At 43.1% G+C, this 13,282-nt stretch overlaps 1 protein-coding gene across 1 annotated transcript in view; it reads left to right on the top strand.

Moving 5' to 3' along the window:
- Positions 1-13,282, top strand: part of LHFPL6 (LHFPL tetraspan subfamily member 6) — a 144,921-nt gene that overhangs the window by 125,953 nt on the left and 5,686 nt on the right. Inside the window, exon 3 of the mRNA XM_055703218.1 lies at positions 4,355-4,453. Coding sequence (XP_055559193.1) covers positions 4,355-4,453 — 99 coding nt within the window. The remainder of the gene's footprint in view (positions 1-4,354; positions 4,454-13,282) is intronic.

The following is a 13,282-nucleotide window of genomic DNA, read 5'->3' as shown; positions in this document are numbered from 1 at the left end:
TAAAGCAGCTGTAAAGATGGGTGTGGTGTCCTGGGTAGCATAGCTGTCTAAATACAGTAACTGTAGGGCAGACCAGGATGTGACTTGAGCTAAACCAGTAACTGCTGTCTACTGAAGCTGCAAAATTAGCTTAAGGATTTCTGTGGGGTTTGCAGCCCTTGTATTTAACATAGATCTTTAAATGGAGGTTGCAGCTGGTCAGCAGGATCTACATTCTCTGTGATTAAACAAACTGGCTGTGTGCATGTATGAATTATTACCAGTAATAGTATGCAGTCTTTTTGCTTTTGTGAGGTCTGATCTACACATTTAGTTGCTTACAAACAGTGGTGGTTTGATTAGAAAGGAAGGAAGGGGCTGAGGGACATTTATCCAAGTCCTGTTAACACCATGGGCTTTGAGACACTCCACACTTTTAGTGCATAAAATAAGGGAGCTGAAATGCCAGTTTCCAGCTTCACTGCCCATGTAGACCAAGCCAGTATCGGCCCTGCTGAAGTCATGCAGAATCCTCTGAAAGCAATAGGACATTGCACACACACACTCACACATAGATATATACCTCAGGACATAAAGCAAAACTTGTGAAATTTTGTCTTACTGACTAGCAGGCTCTAAGTCTTTGTGGAAGTCTTACACTGAAGGTAGATCCCTGAGTTTGGCCTGCACCTTGTTTGCAAGAAGTACTGGGGAACACAACTGTGTTGTCAATAGACCTGCATTCACAACTGTTGCATACGCACCACTACAGGGAAACATTTGAAGGTGAATCAAAACCAGCTGAAAACCAGTGATATCAAAGGAGATGTCAAAACAACAGCTTAAAGGCTTTTGGCCAGTTGGTACCTGTGACAAAATTGGTATTTATAGGCATAGGCCTTTTCGCCAGACAGTAATGTGCTCCTGGCAGCACCTTTGGTCTCTGGCAGGTTTTATGTTTGCTAAATGAAGCTTGTGAGTTTGCTGATGGCTTTATACCTTGTCCTTCACACATAAACATGCTGCTGCTCATGTGCCGGGGCCATGCGGCAGCACTGGTGTTAGGTGGCGGTTTCCCATTTATCTCATCATAACAGCCAGTGCGGGGTGCGAGCAGAAAAGAAGCTGCAGTGCTTGATGGCTGGTACGCCACAAATGAAACTCAGCACTGCTAAAGCCCATACCCAAATGGAGAGCCAGCTGTTGCTGGGGCAGGGAGGTTCTGTCATAGCACACTAATTTTCCCTTATTTGATTTATTTATTTCTAGGGGCACAGCTAATGGTGGGGCCCAGCGGTGGATGCTGAGATCTGGTCATTAGACAATGTGGACTGGCTTTAAGGGCAAGTACCCACATACGAGTGAGGCATCTGCTCCTTTAGAGCAATTTAACATGACAGTATATCGCATTGCTAATGAATTTTTGATTGAACCCAGAATATTTTTCACTGAAACTGAGCTTTGTACTTACAGAGATGGACGTACAGAAGTAGGAAAGAGGGTGTGATGTGGGGGTGTAGAGGTCTGGCTAGGGAAGGGAATAAATTGCCAAGGCTTGCAGTCACTCTATGCAGTGTAGCATCAGAGGCAGAAAGAGCAAACAGGTACACTTTGGAATAGGATGAGCTGTGTTTGGAGGGTGGCAGTGGAAAGTGCTGTGAGCAATATTCGTGGGAAAAACCCCGAACAACAACCTGTTACTGCAACAAAACCTAAACAGGGCTGAACAGAGAGTCCTCTGTGAATGCCATGGGCGCTAGACACTCTTGCCACCTGAGGAGAGTAATTGGCAAGTGCTAAGAGCTTTTTCTGGGTTTGGAGGGGCAGCATTGTTATGCTAATAGTCCTTTCACTTGCCTGCAGTGCTGCTGTTGTGTTCTCCTGGAAGAATTGGGCAGGAGGCTTTCCCAGGACCTATTTGTGAAGAAGGTCTAGCTGCTGTTTCATCTGGTCCAATGCAGGCAGCTGCAAGCCTGCCTTCCCTCTTACCCCCTGCATACATCTCTGTGCTCCTTGCAACAGAGCCCTCTGGGTATTTGGGAGGTCTCCCAGAGAGTCTGTTCAAGGACACGTGTTTATTGAAACCAGCAGAGCCAGGGTAGTTCACTTTTGGCCAGAGCAGCTTCTGAGCTGTGGTCTGCCTGGGCTGGCACTAGGCACGTCGCCGGCATCATGGGCAGTGTGGGAAGGGGTCAGAACCACAGCAAGGCTGGCGAGGGCTGCCATGGTCCACCAGTCTGTGCAACTATCTCTGGCATCTAGGTGCTCTTCCTCCCTTCCTCAGCCATTCTCATTATCAGTGGTGATGTTCCTCCTTGCCCCGTTGGGTCCTGCCTATTCTTAGCACATCAGCTGTATGCATTGTAGCAAAATACCCTTCTTGCTTTAACAATCCTTAGTGAGAATCCGTCGGGTTTTTTCAGTCTTAAGCTGTAGACCGAGTTTTGGCCGAAGTTCTCTTGTCTGAGGAACATCCTTTCTGAGAATTTAATTTGAAGCGACTCTCATTTACATGGTTTCTATCAGCTGCTGTAGGCTCTGAGGCCCTGGGGGAAAAAAAACAGATGATACTGTGAAAGCTATTAGCAAGGACATTAGAAGCAACCATATTCAGGTCAGGAAAAGTTCTGAAAATACCTAGCATTCATGTATCCTTAATTGCTTTTCTCCCTTTACAGCTGTTGGGTGAACCACCATCTGAGAGGGGGCTGCCTCAGGGATTTCTTTTCCAGTATAGATATGGAGAGAGGAGCAGGCAATGACTGCTCAACAAGGAAAGGAAGAACTAAACTTGAGCAGCAAAACCAAATTTGAACTTTGTGGAGGAAGGTCTAAGGAGCTAATACTGACCCTAAACAGGGGAAGGTGTGCTTGGGGAAGCAGCAAAAGAGTTTCTGAGCTGCACTGCTAACAGCTAAGATGCTAAGAGCGAAGGATGAGATACCACTTCTGGACTTCAGTGCCTTGTTCAAGCATGTCTTTGAGGAGGCAAGAACATTTTGAAGTGATTTCTGTATCTTACAGGACCATAAAAAATATGAGAACCTTAGACATCTTGAGGATGGAGACAGCAGAAATCCATAGCTAGCTCCAAGCCCTAAGCCAGAATCACTCTCAGGGACTCCTGGTAGACTGGTGTGGTGTCCACCGTGCCTCTGACACCACACCCAGGGCTTTTCTGCACTAGGAGTATGCCAGCAGAATTGCTTTGCAGGGAGCACATTGTCCTTATTCTCACTGTCAAGATAAGAAAAGCAAGATGGTGTGAGGCCAAGGGACTTGTCCAAAGTCAGCCAGTGAAAGTTATAAGGCTTCAGACCTTGTCTCAGTCCTGTGCTCTACCTAACAGCTAAAAGGGACAACTACAAACCCACACTGCAAACTTTTTGGGCACTTGCTTGCCTTTACAGTCTGCAAAGTGCCAGGCATACCCAGCCTATTATCTACCTAGTGATTTATTTCCAATCTTACAAATAAGATCTGACACAAAGGAGGTAACATTTAAATGCTGTACCATACATTGAAATGTTCTTGCTAGGCTGTCTGTGTAAGAAGCTTTGCCAGCTACACCCAATTTTTGGCAGCTGCTGCAGTGACAGCTGAGAATGCAATATGATAAAAAATGCCACTTCTGCAAAATAATCATAGCCCATTGGGTGAGTCCCAGCAAGATCTTGTGAAGGAAAAGGCTTAGCCAAAACACATCTGTTCAGGGCAGCATGAGGGCTGGAGAAAGCAAAGCATGTTGTGAACGTTAAGCCAAGCATGATAATAGGTAAATGGCTCAAGAACTCAGTTGTTTTAGCTGAAATAATTTGAGAAAAATTTGTGGAGTGTGTACCTGTGGTGTGAATTGATCAGGTGACATGAAACCATGCTTCCCTGGCTTTTGAAAGGGTGAAAAACAAAGGAAAATTACAACGGATTAGCACAACTGTCAGCTTAATTTTCCTGCTAGAACCTTGACAGACCCTGATTGATTGTTCTTTTAATTAATCAGAAGCAATCAGCTTGTAAATGTTGTGACTAGCAGAGCTTCTATTTAACCCTACGTTGAGTTTTCCGAGTAGTACATGTACAGGTTCTGCAGAGTAGAAGGGGAGTGTAAAAGCTCTCACACAGAAGCTTCAGAGGCTGAGGATGGCTTCTGGTGCTGAACCACCAAGGCTGCCTGCAGCCCACAGATCAGCTGTAAAACAGTGTAGCAGAATGCAGGAGTAGAAGTCCGAAAGATTTTCTACTGTTTTTAGGAGAATTTTTTTTTTCCTTGGAGATTCCCAAACAACAATTTGACACTTTGATTCCTTGGTGGCATCCTGTGTTTAAGCTAATGGCAATTGCTTGTAGAAACCTCAGTTTTCTTTTCTCTCCATAGGTCTGTTGATCGGCTCTGGTTGTGCCCTCTATCCTCTTGGCTGGGACAGTGAAGAAGTCAGACAAACCTGTGGTAACCTTTCCAACCAGTTTGAATTGGGTGAGTCATCATCAGAGTATCTCAGCCACATTAGACTCTTGTATGTGTTGTCCACAAAAGCAAACAAAGACAAGAGCACAGGCATAGAGAAGAAACCCAGCGTGGTAGGGTATTCAAATTGCATTGTTCTGGTATGGTGCTAAGGCAGGGGATTTCAGATAGATTTGTTGGAAATATTTTCAAGAAGAACATTATAAAAGAAAATGAAGGCATGTATGTACGTATATATTTAAGACATCAGATGTAGTAGCCTTGCAATACGGGAGCTAACACTCCTGGACAATTGACAGGGTAGGCTGAGTCTACTGTCATGTCACAGCACAGGTCAGGGTAATTCACAGTCAGTGGAATTAGCGGTCTTTGAAGTCTGGCATGTTTATGGCCTTCTAATCCAAGTCTAAAGAGTACGGGTTTGGTTACTTGCATCCCTGGGAAGCTGATAAATAACACTTGCTCCCTGTGTCAGCCTTCTGCCAGACAAGCCACTGGTCCTACTGTTGGTAACTGCACTGAGCCAAGGACACGGCCCAGCTGGGCTCGCACCCGTTATGGGGTGAGCCGCCTCTAGAGAGGGCTCTAGAAAACAAGGGCCCAGCAGCAACCTAAGGATTAAGCAATGTGGGTGATCAGGATCTGATATTTGAATGTGCATGCAGGTCCTTGGTTAGCTACAAGGATTGATGCAGCTGCTGAAACCCTACTCTGTAAGCATTCTCTGATCCTGTATCACTTGGGGAAGAGGGGGATCTGTAATCATCCTGAAGGAGCAGGAGAGACTGACCACTCTGACCTTCTGAAGACTTGAAAGCTGCTGCCATTCCCAAACATGGACACACACAGTTCCCCATTTCCAGACCCTGTGAGCCAAACATTATGGCGAGTGTTAGAAATTCTTTCCGTAGCTGTGTGTGCAGGGCTTGTGGCAGCCTGGCAGTAAGGTCAGTGCAAAGAACAGTGGACAAAAATGGTCTCCTAGTGTTAAACACAAACCTACTGCATTACCTTTTAATTTTACACTGGTATTTCTGTCAGGCTTCAGGAGTAAGGAGTTTTGCTTCCATCTCAGAGATGTGTCTTGTGAAGATATGCAAATGAATTGAGGTTGAAAGGTAAAAAAAATATTACTTTGGGAGAGATGCTCTGGGTCACCCTCCCTTACACCATTCCTGTGGTGTTTTGGAGTGCATATGATCTGGCATGGGATCAGAAATTCTCATTACCAGTATCAGCACCCATCTCTACCACTGCCACTGATGTTATCAGCAGACATTAACAGTGTTGCCCAAGGGATGTTTAACATGCTCTAGAAGCTTTACCTTGTTATTCTGAACTCTAATGTCCTTCTGTGCTACTGATACTAAATTTTCTTTTCAGTGAAGTATAAATAGTTCCTGCAACTTTATTATTCACCTAAAAATTGACAGATACGAGCACAAAGGAGAGATAGCAATGAGAACAGAAATAGTTAACTAGCAGAAAAAAATGTCGCTGAACTAAGATTCCTGGGCTTGTGGGAAGGTGTCTCAAAGGGTGTAGTAGAAAGAGTCAGCAAAACACTGCAGTTACTGTTGCAGGGAACAGTTGAGTTCATTGCTGCCCATGGTCAATCCTGTGCAGAAGCCTGACGCAGTTCCTAGCCAGCCCACCGAGCAGCACCCCCGTTTGAAAGGCTGGCTAGCCCCTCGCTGGTTCACGCTGATGCCGGCTCTTCCACCCCAAGCATGTGAGCAGCTCTGCCTCTCTGATTCCTGCTTGTGTCTCCCAACAGCCTGCTTGTTCCCAGGCTTCAGTCTTTGCTCTTCCCAGAGTGCAGAAAAGTGTTACCTTTCCAGGTCATTTCTCTGCAAATCACACAAAGGCAGGTGGTGTGCCAGTCTGAGCTCCTTGAAGACAGCACTTAGGCAGTTACAGCCTATGACCTTAAACGCAGTCATGCCCACAATCAGAGAGCAGAGTCTCCAAAACCACCTTCACCATCTCAGCATTGACTCATGAATCAGATATTTGCATATATTGAATCACTCTGCCACTAAAGTCAGTGAAGAAACCCACGTGAAAAATTTCAGCTGACAGCTTTCCTTCCAGGTACACATAAGGACCATGAGATATATTACATTAGCTGTGAAGGTGTGTACTCTTACTGTATTTTCTGGGCCCAGAGCATGCAGGGCATGTGTTATGCATGCCTAGACTTGACGGGACTGCTGCTGTCACCAATCTGCTGCAATCGTATGTTAACACATTAATTAACCAATTATGAGAGCTGAAATTTGCTGTAGTGGTTTCCACCAGGCAGCTCTGCCACTGAACATCTCTCTTCCACATACTTTAGCACTGAATTTAAATGCTTGGCTAGGATGTCTTTTTACTTAATGTCAGTGCCTGACTGATGCTGTGTTAGCGAAGTCATCTGTAAAGAAGAGGTATGGTCCAAGGGCCGTTTAATAACCACGCTGCTCATCATCTTTCATAAATACTTCTTGGTTGGTGATAACCCAAACCCTCTAGTCTTTTCTGAATCATTAGAGACTGTCTTACTCATTATAGCCTACAGGCCAAAAATGATGTTTCAAAGACTTAATCTCACTAAGTCTCAAGACAAATTTAAGTAATTATTGCTTTCATTTGAATATTTAATTTGATTAAGCCACAACGATATGCCTTCCATTCCTGAGTCTGTGAAATTAGTTGTCTCCACAGCCACGTATATACTCGCTGCATTCAAAATCTGCCACCAGAAAAGCTGAGCTGCCTTGAGCCCTGCACTGGTTTGCTGATGGGAGAAATGGTGGTGATGGGAGTGCTGGTCCTGCACCTCCTCCTGCTGTGGGTACTAGCAAGGATGACACTGAGAACGTAATTCAGCACGTGGTTACTCTCAAGGAACAGAGTGTTCAAAGGGATGCTGATCAGCAGACAGCATTCAGCCTCCTCTTCAAGGATGGCAGAGCAACTGCCGCAGCTTGGGCAACAGGGGACATGCATGCGGTTAGGAAAGGAGTGTCAAAGCACAAAAGGTTTGACCACAGAGCCAGTAAAGGTGGAGGTTCAGCACTGAGATTTGTTCTGGACTTTCAAAAGGTGAGGTGGAAAAAATGGTTGAGGTTGGAGGTAAAAAAGATAAGCTAGGAGCGGATATTTACACTACAGGAGGATGACGAGAAGAGGCAGGTACAGAGGAGGGACTGCAAGAACTCTCTTGAGAAGCAGCTGAATTGTGCACTGTGAAATGTAATGTTAACCAGAAATATTCCAGACTTAACAATTAAATGAAAATTTTTGTTTTACCTAAACAAGACAAACCCGCACCTGCCATAACATGCTCATTCAAGGGGGCACCTTACCGCTCCGTACAACTGTCTGAAAGGAGGTTGTAGCAAGCTGGGGGTAGGTCCCTTCTCCAAGATAACAAGCAACAGAAGAGGAAACAGCCTCAAGTTGTGCCAGGGGAAGTTTAGGTTTGGTGTTAGGAAAAATGTCTTCACTGAAAGGGTGGTCAAGCATTGGAACAAGCTGCCCAGGGAGGTAGTGAAATCACCATCCCTGGAGGTGTTTAGAAAATGTGTAGGTGCGGTGCTTAGGGACGTGGTTTAGTGATGGATTTGGCAGTCCTGGGTTATGGTTGGACTTGATCTTAAAGGTCTTTACCAACCCAGATGATTCTATGATTCTGTAACTAGATAGAATAAATAAGATGCAATGCTAAGAACCCATAAAAAACCCTAATCCTTAGTGGGTGTGCTAGATAAGAAGTACTTCTCCATGTCTTCAGGCTTTCTGAAAAGGCATTAGACTAATAGGCACTGCAAATAATGCTGAGATAGCCCATATTGTGAAGAGGGGACCTCCTCTATCCGCCCCCACCAAACACACACATTTCTGTGCACATTCCAAAGCAATATTTAAAAAGGCTGCAGGAAAAATAACCATGCCTTTCATTTATTTATAAGTGGATTTGGGTATTCTTTTCAAAAAAAACTGAGCCAACGTTGTGAAATGCCCAGCAGTTTGCTGCTCTTTTGAAAATTGGGTAGTTATTTGGTTTTTAATAAGTGAACAATGTCCAAATGGTTTACTTAAACATTTATATATTTAATTGGGCTTATTTTTGTAATCAAATGAAAGTGGTTGTATAACTCCATCTCTACAAAGAGAAGTCATTGTTTGACTGAAGGTAACCTGCCAAAGACAACCCCATTTGTTGATTAAGTTACATTCAATAGCTGAGCTCTTTTGCTAATGAGGATGGGAAGTAACTTCCACAAATAGACAGAGACTAGTGTACCTGTAGAGGTGCCTGCTCTCTGCTCTTCTCTAGCAATCTGGTTTTGCCATCATGAAAAAAAGCACAGTGCTAGATTAGGGCTTTGACAAATGACCTGCGGCAAATCTTGTTGGGATGCTAAGGCCATGAGAGGTCCCTGTCACGTTCCTCTCCTTGTGTTTCCCAGCTCCCTAGCCGCCAGAAAGACCTGTATGGAGGTCTTGGTGGTCCTGCTCCATATTGCAGCATCCCATCTCAGATCACAAACTGAGCAGAGTTCCCATCAAAACACCAGACTATGAACTGGAGCAATCTTTTGCTGCTGTTTTTAGGGTGGTAACTCCTAGAAATAGAGCAATATAAATAAATGGGAACAAGAGAAAAGAGATGTTTATGTTTTAAACCAGCACAGTTGTTTGCTCAGTGACCGAGTCAAAGTTCTTAGTCTAATCTGGCCACAGGCTAATGCCTGAGACTGGAAGTATAAACTGGCAGTGCTCCAAGGGACTGCCTTTCACTTTCACCAAATGTCTGAGGATGGATCAAAGTCATCTTAATCTCTTGTAGCTGCACAAGCTGCTATTGTTATGCTGCATTATTTACACCCTGGAGTTGCCTGTGGGCCCATTCAGTACAGCACTGACATGGCACAGCAGTACGGAGCAGCTGACTGAAGCGTGTGAAAGTGAGTCAGATCTACACAATTCCATGGTCTGCAAAAAGCAGGCAATTTCCCAAATGCAAGCATCTTTATAGCATATCATATAGCACACGTTCAGTTTTGCTGAGCTAGAGGCACTAATACCATTTTGTTTTCATTTCTAAATGTACCACACAAGAATAACAGCTGAAAAATGAGGGGTTTAGCAGGAATTCATTAAAGTGAGGGACCTTGTGTTAAGGTGAGAGCATGCATTAAAGTAAAGACTGCACCAGACATTTGCAAAAACTTCCACATTCTATGATTCTGTGATAGATGCTGCGAAAAAACTGTGTGAAGAAATCTTTTGAACGTACATGCCTTTTTTAAAGGGAAATGTGAGTGTATACATGTATAATATAATAATAATAATGAATACATTAGTATTGGTCTTGAGTGTCTAAAATCTTCATTTTAGACTGTTGATTTCCCTAGATGTGCATGTGGAGACTGCTCAGTTGCTGAATGCTTATTTCTGTTGTGCTGGGTGCAGAGGCAGCTAAATCCCACAGAAGGTCCCAGAAAAGACAGGGCATGATCCGTTTAACTCACAAAATTGAACCTCAGCTGGGCACTGGTGAAACAGCAGTACAAGACCCATACGTAAGATCCTGAACAGCAAAATGGATATCTAGAGTAAGATTCATTTATCTAAATGTAGATGGCTCATGCCGTTGTAGGTACCCTAGGAAAATTCTTCTGGCCTCCAGCTGACACTTCCCTACCACCAGATGTATGAAATAGTATTATGTACTTACCTTATTAACTGAAAGAATGAAGGCACTAATTTAAGATAAACTCTGATTTTTAAGTTGAAATACTTGGAATAAATGTTTGTCTTCCTTTAGGAAATGTGGTGTGTTTGGGCAGTCAGGACACAGCCTACATGATCAGTGCTCCAGAATTTTTTATGTCCTACCCCTTTTTGTAAGAAATTACTTTTTTATGTCATACATTTCTTACCTAGGACCTTCTTTTTCATTCTGCTGGTTGATCACTTGTGCTAAGAAGCATCCTACAAACATGGCTATGTGTTTGCTGTGTGGAACTACCTTCAGACCCCATCTTTGAGTTTCATCATGCTTTTCTTTGCTACTAAAGGCAGTGAAAATCACAGGTCTGGCAGCAAGGGCTCGCACAGTTCAGGTGTGGCCATTGGCACACCATGCCCTGCTTACCCACCCAGCAGCTGCTGCCGCAGCCTGCCCAAAATGCATCATTATGCTTGTTTGAGTTCATGCCATCCTTATGAGGCTGGGAACAGTCCCCTGCCCTATTTCTTCTGGAAGATCTAGGTCCTCTCCAGTTGTTTCATGTTCTCTGGCTATCACACTTTATCGCTACCTGTCATGAAGAGAGACATCCTAGGTCTGGGGGCTCAGCTGCAGCAGCCATCAAAGTGGTTGGCTCCAAACACGCACCTTTGCTTGCCCACTGTGCCAGTCCATCCATCTGTGAACTGCTGTGAAAGGGCACTCCAGGCTGAAGTAGCTGTCTGGAGATCAACTTAAAAGACTGGCTCCCATCCTGAATGAAACAAGCAGCTGGATTGCCCTCAAAAGCTCTCAAAAGCTTCTCTTCTGAGGGACATTTGTTTCCAAAGATCATTATTATTAGGCCACCCCCTTGCTACTTTTAGAGGGCTTGAAACATCTTAAAGAGAAGTGTTGACCTGATAATTACTTTTGCTGTAGAAATATTAGAGTAAACAATCTTTAAAGCACTTTAAAAGCAAACAGTGCAGTTGCTAAAACAACATAAAACCCCCACAGAAAGCAGTGAATATAAAAAAAAAAGCTTTGTCAACGAGTTGATTTGCCTTAGGTGGCATCATTTCAGCATCTGGCTGAGTGTTGACATACAGTGCCAAAACGATCAAGAAAAGGATTTAGAGGGTAGGACAATTTATTAGAAACCTATTAAAGGCAAAGGCTCCAAAGCTGTATTTTTCTACGAGCAATCTATCTGAAAAAGCGAGTTTTCTTGTTCGCAGATCCTCTGCAAACAGCTCAGAGATCCTACCAGTTCAGGTTTTTTGACTGGGGCTGAGACAGTCTTTACAAGTGTACCTGAGCGACAGCTGCTGAGTTCTTAAATAAATGAATGAGTCAGCCTATGTGCTAGTAAAGGAAGTGTTTCATCAAGAAACATTTCCTCTTTAGTGCTACCTGGATAACTTCCATTCTTAAATATTTGTAAGCCTTTGGTGACTATATCAAGGTCTACATATATTCTTTCTAACATAAGGGACTTACCTTTGTTGCCAAAGTTAGAATGTGGTCACACAAGGACCCTCTGCAGTCAATAGAAGTAAGCAGGACCATCCAGAAAGGGACTCAGACCACCTAGGGGCAAGTACCTGGTGCTCTTTCTTACTTAAAAAAAAGCTGCTAAACTGGTTGATTGGAATCCCTTCATAGCTAAAGGGAGAAAAATAGGTGCTACTAGAGCAGGGTTCACCTGTTGTACTTTAGATGTCTACCTTAAGATGAAATGCAACACACTTTTATAAGTGACTTTTTCTCCTTGTTTTTTCCAGAGGGAGTCTGGTTGACTAGTCCAGTGTGAATCTCTGTACTGTGAATGTCCAAAGAGAGGTGAAATTATTTTCACTTCCCGCAATAGATGAGCTTTCTGCTGACTTCTTCCAGGAGGCAGGGATTGCTCCTCATTAGCAGGACATAAGCTATATGCACTTGAGAATTTGAGCATTGTAATTGACCCAAGGTGTTTCTTCTCCTTCATTGTTCCATGATAAATGCACACCTACAGCAAATTCAAGGTTTTATTAAACAAAATTGTGTGATCCTCCAAAGAAAGGAAGATTTGGTCATATGAGTGAGTGTCTGCATACAGCAGAAGTGAAGAAATTCAAGCTGGCACTTCTTTTTCCAGTTTTTTACACTTCTGGACTTTATGAGATTTTATGCATTGAATTACAGACCAAAAATCCATGCCATTTCTTTGACCAATTATAAGTAACCAAAATAGCTTGATCTGTGCATGCACGAGAAATCATATGTTTTTAACAAAGAGAAATCCACACAACAGGCAAAGAAACCAGCTTACTAAATGCATTATTTTACATCAAGCTCTTTGTTTGGCTGCAAGAACACCTTGTATAGTGTTCCTTCTTTGTTTCGCATAACTACTTTAATCCTTTCTGGATGCATTCCAAATTGTAACTTCCTTTCCTGCTTTTGTAGCTGATTTCACATGACGGTTTTTCATTGTAACTGTGTCAACAAACAAAAACCCATCAGCTATTTCATTTATCTTGGCTTTGTTTCAAAATGATTATGCCTTCTTATTAATTAGTTTATTATCTTTTACATTGATTTGTGGCTTTCATTTCTCCAAATTCCTGTACATCCCTTAACATCACACTCCTTACTTTGTTCTACTTTGCCAACACCCTGATTGATTACATGAATTCACGTTCTCTGTAGTACTGGACTCTCATATGAAGCTGCTAATTAGACTTCCTGCACAACTTTTTTCAAGTAAGAACTGTAGGTTTTATTTTTGAAAGTATGTAATTTGTATTCTTCAGCCCGGCTAGTTCTGAAACCTTTTTTCCTTCATCTTGGAATGTAGACTGTGTTTAAGGTTAAATGGTTAGAGTTTTCCAAATACTCCAGGCTGCAAGCCCAGGATAATCTTAACATTAACAGCAAAGACGGTACAAATATTTAAGATACTAAGTCTGGCAATTAACAGGTTTGCATCCAAGACACTTCCATATTCTGGAAATTTTTTCAGAAGTGTCAATTATTGGTTATTTTAGATGAAAATCATATGCTATTTCCAGGACCTTGATAACTATATGTGATAATTATTTATAAGACATCATGAGTAGAGATCC

The sequence above is a fragment of the Falco cherrug genome, chromosome 2, assembly GCF_023634085.1.
Source record: "Falco cherrug isolate bFalChe1 chromosome 2, bFalChe1.pri, whole genome shotgun sequence".
Classification (NCBI taxonomy): Eukaryota; Metazoa; Chordata; class Aves; order Falconiformes; family Falconidae; genus Falco; species Falco cherrug.
This window is presented reverse-complemented; position numbering and strand designations above follow the sequence as displayed.